Below are 17,186 nucleotides of genomic sequence, written 5' to 3'. Positions count from 1 at the left end.
CAGTTTCTCCTTATTTCTCCCATATAGTTAAATGCCCTTTCCCATAACCATACATTTAACAAGCTGAAAAAAATAAATTTGCTGAAAACACAAATTCTGAAAATTTTACAGAATGCTGGAAATTGCAGAAATAAAAATCAGCAGTAATAAACAGCCATTAAAACACACTTAAACACTGATATTTTTGGTCAATGTGACCCTGGAAAAACCCCCTACAACTCTTGGGGAAAACCAGTTTGAGAGCTCTTCTTTATTTCTGGAAAATGCCTTTTTACAGTAAGAAATATTCAGCAAAAATCAGCAAGCAAACTTTTACAACTTAACTCAGCCTTGCTGAAACTCAGCCTTGCTGAAACTCCGCCCTGCTGAAACTCTGCTGTACAGACTTGTTGAAACTCATCCTTGCTGAAACTCCGCTGCTGAAACTCCGCTGTTGATACTCCGCTGCTGAAACTCCGCTGCTGATACTCCGCTGCTGAAACTCCGCTGCTGATACTCCGCTCTGCTGAAACTCCGCTGCTGAAACTCCGCAGCTCACTGTCCAGAAATCTCCCTTGCTCTCTTGCTCTCCTTCTCTCAATCTGCTCATGAAAGAATTAATGACATTTTCCTCCTTTTCCTCCTTTAATCTAACCCCAAGTGACTTTTGGGTGATCCAAGTGACTTTTGGGTGATCCCTAAATCCAATGGCTGAAATAGATTGAGATCTAAGGCTGAGATTAAATGCTCATTTAAATCTCACTTTTTATTTTTTAATTCACCCTACTTTAATAAAGACCCACTTAGTCATTTATTTCCAAAGTCACTTTTCCTTTTTAATTTTTCATTGACTTTATAAAAGTCACTTTAAAATTAGGCTTAGTAACTTTATCACTTAAAGTCACTTTTAAATTAGATTTAACTTTATAAAATTATAAAGTCACTTTAGGAGAAAAATTAAATTCTTTTGGACACTTTTCCCTAGGCCAAAGATCAAAGCCCAAGGGAACCACCTGTCCTCCGGTACCAAATTTCAACAACTGAACCAAACTGGAAACCATTGGAGCACACATAGCAGGTTGATGATTTTACATACATATCAAAACAAACAAATCTGTCAGAGCTGAAATCCTGTAGTAAAATTGCAGAACGATGCAATGTGAATGCGACAATGCAACAAACCTAAGTTGCAAGAAACGGGGAAACGGAAACGAGTTTCTGTAACGGGAAGCGATACGAAACGCGACCTCCCCAAATTTTGAAAACGGGGAAACGCGAATATATATATATATATATATATATTAAAAATATTTAAAAATGATATATATATATATATATATATATATATATATATATATATATATATATATATGTGCAATCATAAAGCATTAATGATACATTTACATTATATGATTATAATTTATTACATTTAAACATTAAGATTAAATTTACATCACATTTACTCATGAGTCATGAATGATCACATAATGAAAATAAAAATATAGGAAAATCCAAAATCAGCCTTTATTTATATTAGTATATGAGGCTGCAAGTACAATAAAGACTATAAGGTTGCAAGAACTATAGAGACAAGTCACAAAAGACTAATCCTCATCATAACAATCCTCATAAAAAATAGAAGCAGCACAATGCTCAACAGTGGATGGTGGTGCTGAAGAAGATGATGCACCAATTCCACTTCCAGATTCGGCCTCAATATTCAGGGCAACAAGAGAGAGATCCAAATCAGGATTTTCTGCATCCACATCCCATTCTTTAGAAGGACCACTGTTGTATTCTGGACCCCTACGAGATGCAAGGCAAAGGTTGGAGTGCACATAAACAAGATCCTCTGCTTCTGTGAGCCCAACCTATTGCGCTTCACAGAATGAATAAAACCATAAGTGCTCCAATTCCTTTCTGCTGATGAAGAGCTTGCTCACTGCTCAAAACACCCTAGCTGAAACAACTGCCAGTCTCCAAGAGAAACGACTTGCTGAATAGTGTGATGAGAGAATGAGACAAACTGCTCTTTTATAACTTTAGAATAGGTTTCTAGAATTTTCCGGAAACCTAAAAAAAAATTTAAAAACCAATTAAAAAAAATAAAAATAAAAAACAACACATTAAATTAGGGAAACGTGGCTCGTACGGCCTGGAAACGCGTTTCCGGCCGTACTGCCACGTTTCCGTTTCGGGAAACGTGCCAGTACGGCCGGAAACACGTTTCCAGGCTGTACGGTACGCGTTTCCTGGTTTCGTTTCCGTTTCAGGGGGGAAACGACCCCTACCCCCACGTTTCCTGCAACTTAGCAACAAACAAATCTACAACCAGAAAGCCTTGCCTATTAGTTTTCCTTGACCCTATTAGAATATATCTCTATATCTCTATTTAGTAATGCTCAGTCTTTTAGATGTTTCTATTCTTATTCTTTTAGCAGTTTCTTAGATGAAACTGTCTTGTTCGATATTCTACATAGAAACCTGATGTTTCTATTCTTGTAAATATCTTTGTATTATCATTGAGCTGTTTGCTCCATGTGAATTAATTCATTGAACATTCTTTTATGGTATCAGAGCAAGGTTAAGAGATTCTTCTTGAACAGTAATTCTCTTTGCATCGTAATCTCTTGAGTCCTTTCTAAGGTCGAGCCCTCTGTAAGCCAGGCAGCCTTCACTGAGTCTTAGCCTCGGCTTTGCTCGCTGTGATAAAAGCTTACAGTCGTCCATCTCGATACAGAAATGGATTCTTCTCTTGCATGATCATTTTATTAAAGAAATAACTTTGTGGCGGTGACTGTTTTCGTGGAAGCAGGTTTTTTTTTGGCTGGTCAGTTCTGCTTGGAATCACGGATCCGGCTATCTTCTTCTTCACCTGGCGGCTACTCGACCACACCGTGGAATTTCTCAGCATTCGTGATCCAGGTGTTCTACTTTCAAAACTCATTTGTTTGTTTGAAAATCGGAGTTGTGTTTTGAAAATCGATCTGCGAGCATCTGTCAATTTTTTTTGCTGTTAAACGCTGTCAAACTTGTGGCTTATGTATCCGTGGCAATACATTTTGCATCCCGTGACATTCATTTGAAACCCGTGGCTCTATATATACATCACGCAACCTGTGTATTCATTATATATCACGCATCCTGTGTATTTTACAAGCGTCCGTGGATTTATAAGTCAAACCACGTGGATCTGAAACCCGTGGATTTATAAAGTACCCGTGGCTCTATATATATATCACGCATCCTGTGTCTTTTGCAAGCGCCTGTGGATTTATAAGTCAAACCACGTGGATCTGAAACCCGTGGTTCATTGTCACCGTTATATTTTGCAATCGCTGTTATATTTTGCAATCGTCATTCATTAGAAGCGTGAACCTGAGACAGCACATGTGGGTCCATTTGTTCAAAATTTGTATTTGCTGTATTTGTGGTTCTGGTTGCCGGCAGTGTGTTACCAATCAGCGGAATGTTTTTGTGATCCTGACCGTGTTCATTACAAACTCAGACCTGTGACATCTGTTTATTGCATCAGTATACTCTTATGGTAGACCGGCATTCTCTTGTGGAAGAACTGTATTAGCAGTATTACTATTGTTTTAGACAGGAGAAAGTCTGTTCTTTAAAGCAGTCAGCTACATTGTTCTTGTGTGTCATACTTTTGTATTCTCTTTGTGAAAATGGCCACACTTACCAATCTGATGTTAGAAGGAAATCAACGGTTTAATGGCAGCAACTATAACATTTGGAAACAAAGACTGCTGACCATTTTTGAGTACAGGCGTCTTGATCAACTCATTTTGGGCAAAGAGCTTCGTCCAGGTACAGCCGGGACCGATCAAGATAAATTTGATGATCGAAATCGAGAGGCTGTTATGCTTCTCAAGCTCTTTGTCGCTGATGATCAGTTACCACAGATCCCTTCTGGCAAGACAGCTGCTGAAATCTGGCAACAGTTGAAAGAATTGCATGAGACATCTGATAAAAGCAGAGTTTTTTTTCTCAAAAATCAGTTGTTCTCCATCATGATGGATGAACATATGTCTTTACAGGAACATCTCAACAAAATTAAAGACATTCGAGATCAGCTCGACGCCATTGGTCGGACCATGGAGGAAGAAGATATGGTAGTCATTACCCTGAAGAGTCTACCAAAATCTTATGAACACTTCATTGAAACACTCAACATTACAACCACAAATGTTGATCTGAAGTTTTCAGATTTATGTACCAAACTTCTGCAGCAAGATAGGTGGAAACAGCAGTTTGGTAGTGGTACTTCATCAGTGCCCTTGGAAAATGCATTTGCTGCAAAATATCAGTCCTCTCAGTCTTTTCAGCAGAGAGGATCATCTCAGTCTTTTGATCCTAACAGGAAGAAAAGTGTACAGTGTAATTACTGTCACAAGTTCGGTCACATGAAGAAAGACTGCAGGCAGAGGATTGCTGCTGAACAAAAGAAATAGGGAGGGTCACATCAGACAGCGAATGTTGCAGAACATTCCGAGCAGACAGATTCTGCCTTTTACGCCTTTATGGCTAAAAGGTCTTCAGAACATGTTCCTTCCTCTGCATGGTACATTGATTCTGGTGCATCACGCCACTTCTCTCACAGGCGTGATTGGTTTATTGACTTTTCACCTTTCAGTGATTCAGTTGTATTTGGTGGAGGTGAAAAGTACACTGTTGCTGGCAGGGGTACAGTTCAAATTCAGTCTGGTGGACGCACGCTCATATTTCTAAATGTATACTATGTTCCTGGTATGGAGATTAATCTGCTCTCTGTCAGTCAGATTATGAGGAATTCTCCTCAGCTTGATGTTGTGTTCAGTGCACACAAGTGTTCCATCATTGACAGGGAAACCAGTCTGACAGTTGCTACTGGCCTCGAGGACCATGGTCTATACAGGCTACTTGACACCGGTGACTTTCCAGAAGTGGCACTAGCAGCTCGTGTCTCTCCCATCAGTACTCTATGGCATCAGCGATATGGGCATCTCAATATGCAGTATCTCTCTCAGCTCTCTCGGGAGGGACTTGTGTCAGGATTACCTGATATTCAGACTCAGCAGTTGGGGGTATGCAGCGCCTGTCAAGCGGGAAAGCAACATCGGTCGTCATTCAAAACTGGAGAATCTTGGCGCGCATCCCAGGTACTTCAGTTACTTCATGCTGATATTTGTGGTCCTATGAATACAGCTTCTATAACTGCTTGCAAATACTTTTTACTTATTGTAGATGACTTCAGTCGAAAGATGTGGGTGTATTTTTTAAAAAATAAATCTGATGCTCTTAGTACCTTTCAGAAGTTTAAAACTTTAGTTGAAAACGAATCTGGTTGTAATATCATGACCCTTAGGATCGACAATGGGGGGGAATTTTGTTCCTCAGCTTTTGCCAACTTCTGTGATATTCATGGCATCAAACGTCAATTCACCACACCTTACACTCCCCAGCAGAACAGTGTTGTCGAGCGTCGCAATCGCACGGTTGTTGAAATGGCTCGTTCCATGTTACAACACCGGAGTGTTCCAAACAAATTCTGGGCTGAAGCAGTATTTACTGCTGTTTACCTTCTTAACCGATCCCCTACTCAGGCTGTTAAAGGGAAGACTCCTGAAGAAGTGTGGTCTGGTCGTAAGCCTAAGATCAATCATCTCAAAGTTTTTGGCTCAGTTGCATATGTTTGGATTCCATCTGCTAAGCGATCTAAGTTGGATTCCAAAAGTCAGAAACTCATGATGACAGGTTACAGTGATCATCACAAGGCTTATAGGCTGATAGATATAGCCACTGGTCGACTTAGCTTCAGTCGAGATGTAGTATTTGATGAAGACAGAGGATTCTTTCAGTCTTCTTCTTCTGAGCAGCGTTCTGAGGATCCGCCTCACAGTGTTCTTCTTCCAGTCAGTCCATCTGATGGGAGGGATGATGTAGCATCAAGATTTGATACTACTCTATCTGAGCTTCCTCCAGAAGCTAATCCCCCTCTTGCTGTCCCTATTGCTCTTGAGCCTGCTTCTCTTCCTCCTGATATTGGTCCCTCTAATCCTGATATTGGTTCTTCTTCTCTTCGGCCAAAATGGTGGGCTAAAACCATAGGTGATCTCCGGGATGATGAGCTCCTTGAAGGTAGAACTTCTAGGCATAAGAACAGACAACAGTCTACAGTCAATTTTGCTCTTATGGCTAACCTTCACAGTACTTTTGAGCCTCAAACATATTCAGAAGCTAAGGGTATATCTGAGTGGGAACAGGCTATGGAAGCAGAATTTCAGAGTCTTCAGAAGAATCACACATGGACTCTTTCTGATCTTCCTGCAGACAAAAAACCCATAGGCTGCAAATGGGTGTATAAAGTCAAATACAAAGCTGATGGAACCTTAGACAAGTATAAAGCTCGGCTTGTGGCTCGAGGATTTTCACAGCAGGAAGGCATCGACTATGAGGAGACTTTTGCTCCTACAGCCAAGATGAGTACTATCAGGCTGGTGCTTGCCCTAGCAGCTCAGTTCAATTGGAAAGTTCATCAGATGGATGTAAAAAGTGCTTTCCTAAATGGTGATCTCCAAGAAGAAGTCTACATGACGCAGCCTCCAGGATTCAAGGTTGCTGGTCAAGAACAGAAAGTGTGTCGGTTAGTTAAAGCAATCTATGGATTGAAACAAGCTCCTCGGGCTTGGTACATAAAAATTGATCAGTATCTGACAGATCAGGGTTTTCAGCGGAGTCCATCTGATGCAAACCTGTATATCAAGCATACTGATGATGATATCTTGTTTGTAGTTGTCTATGTGGATGATCTTATCATTACTGGCAGCTCTGCACATTTGATCCATGGGATCAAACAAGATCTATGCAGAACTTTTGAGATGACAGACTTGGGACTTCTTCATTACTGTCTGGGGGTTGAAGTGTGGCAGACTGAAAATCAGATCTTTCTTTCTCAGTCCAAGTATGCCAAAAATCTTGTGGAAAGGTTCAGAATGCAGGATTGCAAACCGGCCACGACTCCTATGGAACCAGGGCTCAAACTTTCAGCACAGTCATCCTCTCCTCTTGTGGATGAAACTTTATTCAGGCAATTAGTGGGCAGTCTCATCTATCTTACTGCTACCAGACCTGACATCAGTTTTGCAGTAAGCTACATTTCTCGCTTTATGTCAGCTCCTAAAGCTGATCATTGGATAGCAGCAAAGCGGGTGCTACGATATGTGCGTGGTACTTCTGATTATGGCCTCTTATATACTCACAGCTCCACTCCTGTTCTCAGTGGCTACACTGACTCTGACTGGGCCGGTTCGGTTGATGACCGTAAATCTACAGCTGGGTATGTGTTTAGTCTAGGATCTGGAGCTGTTACTTGGACTAGTAAGAAGCAACAGGTAGTGGCTCTCTCCTCAACAGAAGCAGAGTATCGGGGAGCAGTGAAGGCCGCCTGTGAGGCAGTTTGGCTTCGTCGTATGCTTGCAGATATGCATGTTTTTCAGACAGGGCCTACTTCTTTGTTTTGTGATAATCAGGGAGTGCTCACACTTGCCAAGAATCCTGTCTTTCATGAACGAACAAAGCATGTGGAAACTCACTGCCACTACATTCGACAGCTGGTTGAAGACGGCTCAGTTCAGTTGCACTATGTTCCCACCACAGAGCAGCCCGCCGATATTTTTACCAAGCCTCTTGGTCCTGATAAATTTGTAAAATTTCGCGGGTCTATTGGTGTTGTAAATAGATTGAGCATTAAGGGAGGGTATTAGAATATATCTCTATATCTCTATTTAGTAATGCTCAGTCTTTTAGATGTTTCTATTCTTATTCTTTTAGCAGTTTCTTAGATGAAACTGTCTTGTTCGATATTCTACATAGAAACCTGATGTTTCTATTCTTGTAAATATCTTTGTATTATCATTGAGCTGTTTGCTCCATGTGAATTAATTCATTGAACATTCTTTTAGACCCCAGCAACTGGCAAATTTATTTTCCAGTGGATTTCCTTGCTGCAAATTAATTAAAAATTTCAGCTTACTAAATAAACAGCATTGCTAGGATTTTAATAGTAAATAATAAAAAAAAATGAGCAAAAGCAAAATGGCCAATCTCATACATGTATTCACAGAAAATTATACCCTTGAAATCTGCTGTCCCTTAACATTAGTTTTACAGCATAGAAGGGCTCTTCCCACCCTGGGAAATTAAATGCCCACTGAGGAAAATTACAAACAGCAGAAATTAGAATTTTTCCAGCTGATAAAACCCTCATAACCTTTCCTTCGATCTTGCTTGCTGCTGGATGCTTTTCTCTTGCTGCCCCTCCTTCTCTTCCTCTGGAATCTGCACATTTGGCTGAATGTCCGTGACCACCCAATCGCTAAGATCTCACTATCTCATTGTGTCTTGTGCTCACTAGATATGCTTTTTTCTTAGCTTAGGCCTACTTTTATAAGTTTGAGTTATTGACTGAATCCACAACCCAAATCTCCAAGTATAATTTGCTATGCTTTGGAGCTATCTTCTTTTGAACAAGGTTGTATGCCGTTCATAATTGCTTTTTAAGTTTTTTGAGCAAAGCAATAGGCACGTGTTGCTACAAGAAATCTTCTTACAGCTTGAATCTTGTTAGGTAGAGAGAAAGACTTGATATACCAGTAGCTCAGTGTCTTTTCATCTTGTGGAGCACCCATATCCTTAAGAGACACATCTAATCTAGCAAGGATCCCACAACAGGAAGTTATCTTACATGGTATCGACAAACAACAAGCTACCTCACTTGGTTTCTCTTTGCCAATTCTAATTGATACAGAAGGAGCCTTTTTGCCAACCAAATTGTGACTTGTTTTGTGCTCACCTCTACTAGATCTAATGGGTATGTAATATATGTCTAGAATCTAGATAGTCCATGGTGATTTGAACTTGTTCTTCCTCCACTCAAGTATTTATGATGGAGTCATTCATAGAATGTGAGTTGGAGACATGATTACATTTCAATCATGAGATCCCCTTGATCTGTTATTCTATCCTCACTTTTTTTCAACAAGAGCATTTGTAGATAAAACGTGGAGAGACACATGGATCTTTAAAGGGGCTTGTAATTTTACTGTTCATAGTTATCGTACTAATTTCATCTGAGATTAGCATATGAATCCTTTTAACATACTACTGATCCAAGCCTAGCCAATCTGTCTATTGAACTTTCAAACATGAAATGTGAAGTCTATCAGAAGTATTGTGGAAGTTTACGTTTGGCAACATTTCCCCCCGTTGATTTTATCCCATTTCATTGTTTCTCAAGCTAAAAATGAATTGCCATGGATATATCTACCTTTGAGGAAGGTTACTTGTTCCCTTCGTATTATCCTATTTTCTAAAGGGTTATTCTTTGCAACAATCACCTTTCTGATGATCTTGAAGGTCACATTTAGGAGAGTGATAGGTCTTCAACAAACTATTTGATCCTTCTTGCTTTCTTTAGCGATTTAGCTTGATATGTTCTTAATTGACAATTTCTTATATTCAAGATCACCTTGTCTAATGATTATATTGTGCTAAGTTTCGACTGGGACAGTATGAGAGTTTTATGGATCGCTGGAGATACTTCCCAAATTTTAGTGGATGGAGATAGGGATTAACCTATGTGTCTCCAGTTATTGGAAACAGGGAGTAGGAAATGGCAGTGAATGAGCCTATTGAATGGGAATGGTCAAGGTCTAGCAAGGACAAGAAACTTGGTGTAAGTTTCTTAGGAGATTGCAAGGAGTAGGAGAAATGCCAAGAAATGGGTTTTGGAAATGGAAAGAGAAAGTTGAAGCAAAATATCATCTTTTATACTAGTGTTTCCATATGCTTCTGAGTTTTAGTTGATTTCTGAGTTTGACTCTGTTCTTTGAGTAAATTGAGTTGCTCCTTCCAGTTTGACTTGACCTAGTGTCATACTTGTGATTTTGACTTCGACTTGCAAATCAAACACATGTGAAATTGATTTGACAAGTTAGCTCTCAAATCTCAACTTTCAAGAACTGTTCTCAGTTGTCTGAATATAGAAGGCAAACACAATAAGAACCACTTATTGTGCATTTTCTCTGACCTGATTTTACAGTAGAGAACCTGCTAGCAATGAATTTGTCACATACATATTTAGTGTTAACAATCTAGCACGTCCATTAGCATACTCTTTGGTTCCATGGTTTGAGATCAGGCTGAGTTTTCAATTTGAAAATTCTTTAGGATTCACATCAGGATATCACTATATTCAAATTTAATTTTGCATGGACAGAAATCTTTACTCTCAGCAGGTTCCAATGCAAGCATGTGAAATGATGAGCTTCCATCATGCATGGAAAGGAAAGTTCTTCAATAGGGTATTCTTTGATTTTGGGTGACTTGCTATTTTTAGCAAGTTTCTAGTTTTAACAGATCGTATAAACATGTGGGTTTTGGATAGAGAGATAATGGGTTGACGTGCAAGCATAGCACTTGCTCGTTCAGATGTTTTTGGTTATTGTTTGGTGTGCCAGTCAGGGTTTGCATGTGACTTTCTTGTGGGTATTTTTGACATGCAAACTAGGTGAAGGTAGCAGACATCATGGAGAACTTGCCTACAATATTAGGTTGCCAGAAACACGTACCTTTGACATACATGAGGTTGCTTCATCAGCATGCAGTCTCTGATTTTTGCTGGTTTTTGTTACTTCTGTAGTTGATTCAGTTTGCATGTGATCATAATGGGATCCTATAGTGTTTGTGAAGAAAACCCAACATTTTCAGGGATTGTGAGGAGAACACAGAAATAGGGCATCATGTACCAGTGGTTATGAGGGCAGGTTGTGGACTGATTTTCATATTTTCAATCTTTTTGTGGTTTATATGATCTTCCAAGAGACCGTGTAGTTCTTCCTTGAACTTTTGAGCTGAATACAGGAGTTGCTAGTGTGCCTTTGATGTTCAGTGTATCACAGGTTCATGGAGGACATTAGGCACATGTCTATGGAGAAGAGCTAATGAATTTTATGTACTTTGCATCATGACTTTATAACAACAATTGGCTTGGCCTATCTTGGCTTAAAAAGGGGCTTTGCTTGTGGAGTACTTCTGAGAATTGTGGCTGAATTTATGTGTGATGTCTTGTTGCTATTTTGGAGTGCCTATCTTGCCATACATGTGTGGATCTTCTTCTATTATTGTCCATATGTCCTTGGCACTTTTTCCATTAAAGATATGAGCCAAAACAGGATGACAAAGTGCTTTGGTTGATGAGGTTACTATCAGATTTGTTTTAAGGAAGGTTCCGTATTTGTCTCCAGCGGGTTGGCATTTTTCTTGGTGGGGTTACATGCTGATTTGAGGATGCTTGTCATGGGAAATGGCAATGCCCCATCTTGGGGTTTCATCATGCTTTAAATGATCTATTTTTTATGGAGAAATGTAGGCACCTAGGTGCATGTGCTTTTGATGGAGATCTATTCATGGCTGTTCACTTGTGCTTTTTCAGGAGTTATATGCTTGGTATGGAGGGCACTTTATGTGAGCGTGCTTCAAGGCAATTTTGCAGATTTACTCCATAGTTTTAAAAACCGCTCAGAAAAACCGGTAACCGGTCAAACAGGCCAGTCCGAACCGGCCTAAAAACCCGATCAGACCCTTCATTTGCCCGATTTTTGGCCCTAACCGGTGAAAACCGGCCGGTTTAGGACAGAACCGGCCGGTTTGTAACAAACCGGCCGGTTTTGTCCTAAACCGGCCGGTTTTAGGCACAACCACCATAAAGTTAAAAAAACATGTTTTTGACTGTGTTTGAGGGGTTTTGGGGGGGGACTAAGGGTGTTTCAACCCTAACAATGTTGGCAATTAATGGTAATGTTAAATTCTTAAAGTAAAAGTGACATTTCCTTTAATTTTCATTTTCATCCTTTTACTTAAATTTTTAACATTACCATGAAATGACTCAGGATGTTTGAGAGTGGTTTCGACCTCATTGGATTTCATATGGAGAAACTAGAATTTTAGATTTCACTCAAAATTCAACAGACTTAATGGTTTTCAGGATTTCATGGTTTGGGGGTAAACAATAAATGCAATTAGAGCTCCAAATGATGAGAAAAACTCCTGATCTAGATCCCATTGTGTTGGATGATATTGATCCAACATCAGAATGGGTGGAGGAGACTGAAGAACCTGTGTTTGAGGCTGATTTTGATATCGACATGGCTTTGGCGGGGGATGAAGCAAATTATGTGGTGGCATCAGAACCAGGATCAATAACGGCATCAAGGAAAGGCAAAGAACCAATGGAAGGCACTAGTCATGCAGGTCGACAAACTCGTGCTTCCATTAGGTACACTTCTATTGTCATTGGTGGCATTGATACTGAGGTTGCAGATCAGGCTGAGGCATCCTCAGACTCTGAACCAGATGATGTCTATGTAGCTCCTGGTGATGATCTTGTGTCTAGTGGTGGTAATGAACTTGATGATTGATCATGTGTATACTGTAGACTTGTAGTAGGCCAATGGCCTCATAGCTTGCAGCATTGTTTTTGGACTTTATAGGCCATTTAGAGCCTCATTTCTTATGTATTTTGCTATTTTGTTGATGATATGTATTGCACTCGATGCCATTTTGATGTATTCACCTTTACATGGTATATAAATGAGCAAACTTTGCATATTTTGTCTCTATTGGCTTGGAATCATGATTTTACATCTTAAAAATAGTTTTGTTTCATTAAAAATTAATTATTTAATGTATTTTTTTAAAACGGTTCGTTTAGACCAAACCAGTCCCGGTTAGACCGGTTCCGGTCGGTAAACCGGTTCATTAGGTGGACCGGTCCGGTCACCGGTTCCGGTTTTAAAAACATTGATTTCTCAGGGAGAGGAAGGTGGATGCATGCTAGTTGAGGATATTTTTCTTGCTTAGATTGGAGCACCCTATTGGAGAAGTGATGCATGCTATCGTTGGAAGCTTTGTTCTATTACTTGACCCTCTCTCTTGATTTTCATGCATGCCCATGAGTATGAGGATCAGACCATCCATATTAGGATTTCCACTTTCAGTTTCTTTTGCTTTTTGATCTATGGCAGATGCAGGTGACCTTGCATGGCACCTATTCATGGTTAGAGTTATTACTGGGATTTTGCTATGTATCGTTCCTTCTCCAAGTATAAGAGGAGGAGAAGGTTAGTAGACAATGGACTGGTTGCTTTTGAGTCTTCACCTTTCCTCTTCATTCATCCACAGTTCATGTCCCTTTCATATTAGATTACTCAATGCACTTAGTTGTTTGATATTGATTCCTCAGTCCTGCTATTGACATTGTTAGTGACAACCTCGGAATAGTAGAATTGAAATAATCTTGAGCAGTGTTGGCATGAAACCCATCAAGCTATCTTGGAGCAGTGTTATTCTGCATACAGACCTTGTACTTGTCTACAACTTTGTCAATGAAGAATACTATCTTGGCAGCCATATGATGTCTTAGGTGCACTCTTTGATTTATAATGATGATTTTCTGAACTGATAGGCTTGAGTATATTGCTCCTCTTATTCAAGAAACCTTTAGTTTAAGTATTTGAAGTGTTATGATTCACTGTTTTTTAGGAGTGTATCATTGACCCAATTTGCAGCTTTCAGTGAATGCCACTAGGGACACCCTTTTGGAACTAGTATTCAGCGGTTCCAAAGTGAGAGAAGTTTGCTGGTGATAGCGCACTCTTCTGGGTTGTTCCTTTGATCCTTAGTTGTGAGTTTGATGATAGAACTTTGTAAGCACAATTTTGAGTGATAACAAAACCAATAGACATTCCAGTTTGTCCAAAATCTATGACGTTTTATAGCATCATGCATGCATTATCATCTATGTACTCTGAAACAAGGTATTATTAGAAATTTGTATTATATGCACCTTGTAGTTTTTTATATTATGAATAATATCCCCTTGGGCCTTTATCCTGTACTTTGGTGTATTTTTTATATTTTAATTTCCTGAGTCAACTCTTGGGGTTTTCTTGAGTCCAAGTCCTTTCTCACTGCTTGGCCTCAACAAGTCATTCTCTGGGTTGCGTGTGGTAACCTTGTTGTGGATCTTTATATAAAGGTATGCCCTGAAGCTCAAAAATGCTTTCCTTTTTGGCTTTTTTGGGCTGGATTTTCCTGGGACTCTTTTTGTTCATTTGATGTAATTCTTTTGTGCCATGATGTGCTGAGTTGATCTTTGAACTAATATATTTAGCATTTCCAAAAAAGCACTCAAAAGCCTGCCTTTTGTGAATTTAGTCTGCCATAATGATGAGAAATCACTTTTTTTGTTATGAAAAAGCTACTCTCTGCTGTGAGAAAACCTTGTTTCTTTCACTGTTGTTTTTCCCTTCAGAATTTTTGCTATAGGGTCATCAGGGTCTGGTGTAAATAAAAACCCTTTTGTTTCTGTATTTTCAATATTTTAGCTAAATTATTAAAAATGCGTAAACAATTGAAACAATCAGCGGCTTCAAGAAATTTTCAGTCACTCTTGAGAAACAGGCTTAGCAGTTTCTGGAAATGGCCAGAAACTCCTAAGGCATTTTAAGCCTTCCAAAAAGGCCTTGAAAATGGTTTCTGGTGCCTGGAGGCTTTTTGGAGATCAGAACTGTGTTTTTGACGGAGTATATATGATTTCTGGAATTCATAGGAACACAAATATTTAGCTATTTTCATTTCAAATTGTGTAATTGGATGTTGCCCTGTGTAGAATTGTGACTAATTGTTAATAATAAAATATTTATTTTTCTGACATTTTCTGTGTGTGTGTGTGTGTGTATAAAATATATGAAGGTGGTGGTGGTTGTCTGTGATGTCTTATCCCTTGGCATCCTTGGAAATTTGGGGGATCTCTCCAATTGTACATGGGGCTCATTGATCCATATATATATATATATATATATATATATATATATTTGTTTTGTTGGTGGGTGGGGAGGGTGTGTGGGTTGTCTGTGATGTCCTATTTCTTGGCATCCGTTGAAATTCTGTGGTCTCTCCAATTGTCCCTGGAGCTGATTGGTCCCTCCCCAAACCTTGGAAATATATATATATTTTTTTGTTTTGTTGGTGGGTGGGAAGCGTGGGTAGGTTGTCTGTGATGTCCTATCCCTTATCGTCCCTTGAAATTCGGGGGTCTCTCCATTTGTCCCTGGAGCGATTGATCCCTCCCCAAGCATTGACAATCTATAGGTCCCTCCCCAAGCATTGACAATCTATAGGTTAATTAACACTGCTTATCTAACCAGGTCTTTATTTACGTGCTAGCAATAGGATATGTTTGCAGCAACTGAACAATTGCCAATGTTCTTTTTATGGTGACCCTGCTTCTGCAGAGAATATTTCATCTGTAACACTACCATGCATGAACATATTGTGCTACCTAAACCTCTATTTCCATGCTATTCCATCCATCTATACATTGCGTTGTTCCTGTGACTTAATAGGGTCATTCTTGAACCAGGCTTATCCCTTCCACCAGTGCAGTGTTTGCTAAACCATCGTAGTCTGTAGGACCTTTCAAGCAACAGAAAATGCATCTGTAATTCCTTGAGCTATAGGTTTCGACCATTTCAGTCTTTACTAAACCATCACAGCCTGTAGGACCTTTTAAGCAACAGCGAATGCATCTGTAATTCCTTGAGCTACAGGTTTCAATCAATTCAGTCTTTTGCTAAACCATTGTAGCCTTTAGGACTTTTCAAGCAACACCAAATGCATTTGAAATTCTGTGAGCTGTAGGTTGTTTCAAAATTTTTAAATTTTCTGCAGGTAATTGACCATTTTGCATGTTTCTTTTGAATATACAGACACACAGACACACAGACACATTAAAATATATGTTATACAAAATCAACTCCCATAATGCTTTGCTCCTGGAATCTTTTGGAAATTTGTGGTTCATGCTCTCACTTCTTGCTTTGGACCAACAATGGTGGGGAACAAATTTTAGCTGCGGAGCGTGCTCTCAAAAAAATGCTCTCGGGTGGAGTGACATGGAAGAGTGCTCCTGAAAGCACTTCGGGGTTGCTCCCACCTGGAGCCTATTTTGAGCGCCAAGCAGGGCGTAATTCTGCTCCCATACAGTATAGTTCTTGGTACATCTCAATAGTTGTCTATGATGTTATACCACATTTATGCTTCAACTCGCTGTTAATCAACTTTTTGTTTAGTTTAAATTATTTACAATACCCAGAATTTCATCATTGGCCACTGTATTTCTTGGAGTAAATTCGGTTTTATTTTTCATATCCTGTGTATTTTTTATGAAATGTTTGGTGTTCCTCAACTTTTCTTGTTTGCATTGCCCCATCCTTTGGCTCTGGTGTAGTTGGATTTTATGTCAAATCTTTTTATATTTTTGTTTATAGACAGAGTTTGCATCTTTTGGAGGAAGTGTTTGGTGTTTCTCAAATTTAAACCATTTTACATTTCTCAGTATTTTGTTTGGTTTAGTAAAATAATATTTTATTATGAATCGGAAGTCCATGGTAAGTATTGATCCCCATTTACTTCATCAAATTCTTTTGAGGAGGACCACCAAAGTCTTAACATGTTCTCAGCATAGCAGGAAATAGTCACTGAGATAACCTTGTAGTTTAAGTGCAGAACAATAGATGCCCTAATTTTTGGGGTTGCTACATGGAGCTACTAACTGAAGGATGAAGTTAGTGCTTGCATCTATAGTTCATGAGTTTTTGTTCACTGCTATGTGTGAGTACCATATTTGTTTCGTTGCAGATATGAATGAGTTATAGCTTGTAGTAGGTTGGTCTAAGAGTGCATTCCATCATCAAGATAACTTCATGCCTCTCTTGATTAACCTATTTTCTGGAATCTAAATATATATGAGGATACAGCAGGACTGGTTGATATAAGTAGGCCAGAATTGTGAATGAAATTCAGTAGAATGTTCAATGTCATATTATCAAAATTAGCCTGTCAACAAACTTGCATTCGTTAGCAAATCCCAGAAAGATACGACTCACTGGTTTGAGTTGGCTTGTTTTCTGCACTTATGGGCCTTAATATTGGTATTTCAGCTTAATTAGTGTCAAATGCCTGTCCTTTAAACCTTCCTTTTTCCCCTTTTTGAATTTATTAATGCATGAAAAATGTTCCAGTAGAAATGCAGTCCTTGGTGTGGACTGCTATGACATCATGCCCACCCACAATCTGAAAATGCTGGAAATTTG

The 17,186-nt window shown here is 39.2% G+C and overlaps 1 protein-coding gene across 3 annotated transcripts in view; it reads left to right on the top strand.

Annotated features, from left to right (window-relative positions):
• Positions 1-17,186, top strand: part of LOC149238210 (mitogen-activated protein kinase kinase kinase 1-like) — a 63,639-nt gene that overhangs the window by 29,955 nt on the left and 16,498 nt on the right. Inside the window, exon 8 of one of the 3 annotated variants that reach the window (XM_089372942.1) lies at positions 11,465-11,532. The exons of the other annotated variants lie outside the window; for them this stretch is intronic. Within the exon in view, the coding sequence (XP_089229068.1) occupies positions 11,465-11,500 (36 nt within the window). The 3' untranslated portion in view covers positions 11,501-11,532. Of the gene's footprint in view, positions 1-11,464; positions 11,533-17,186 lie in introns of those variants that run through there. 3 annotated transcript variants of the gene reach the window in all.

This window comes from Pinus tabuliformis, chromosome 8 (assembly GCF_031772625.1).
Source record: "Pinus tabuliformis cultivar Carrire ecotype Pingquan chromosome 8, CPIR1, whole genome shotgun sequence".
In the NCBI taxonomy this organism is placed as follows: Eukaryota; Viridiplantae; Streptophyta; class Pinopsida; order Pinales; family Pinaceae; genus Pinus; species Pinus tabuliformis.
Note: the sequence above shows the minus strand (reverse complement) of the source record. Positions and strands in the feature narration are given on the sequence as shown.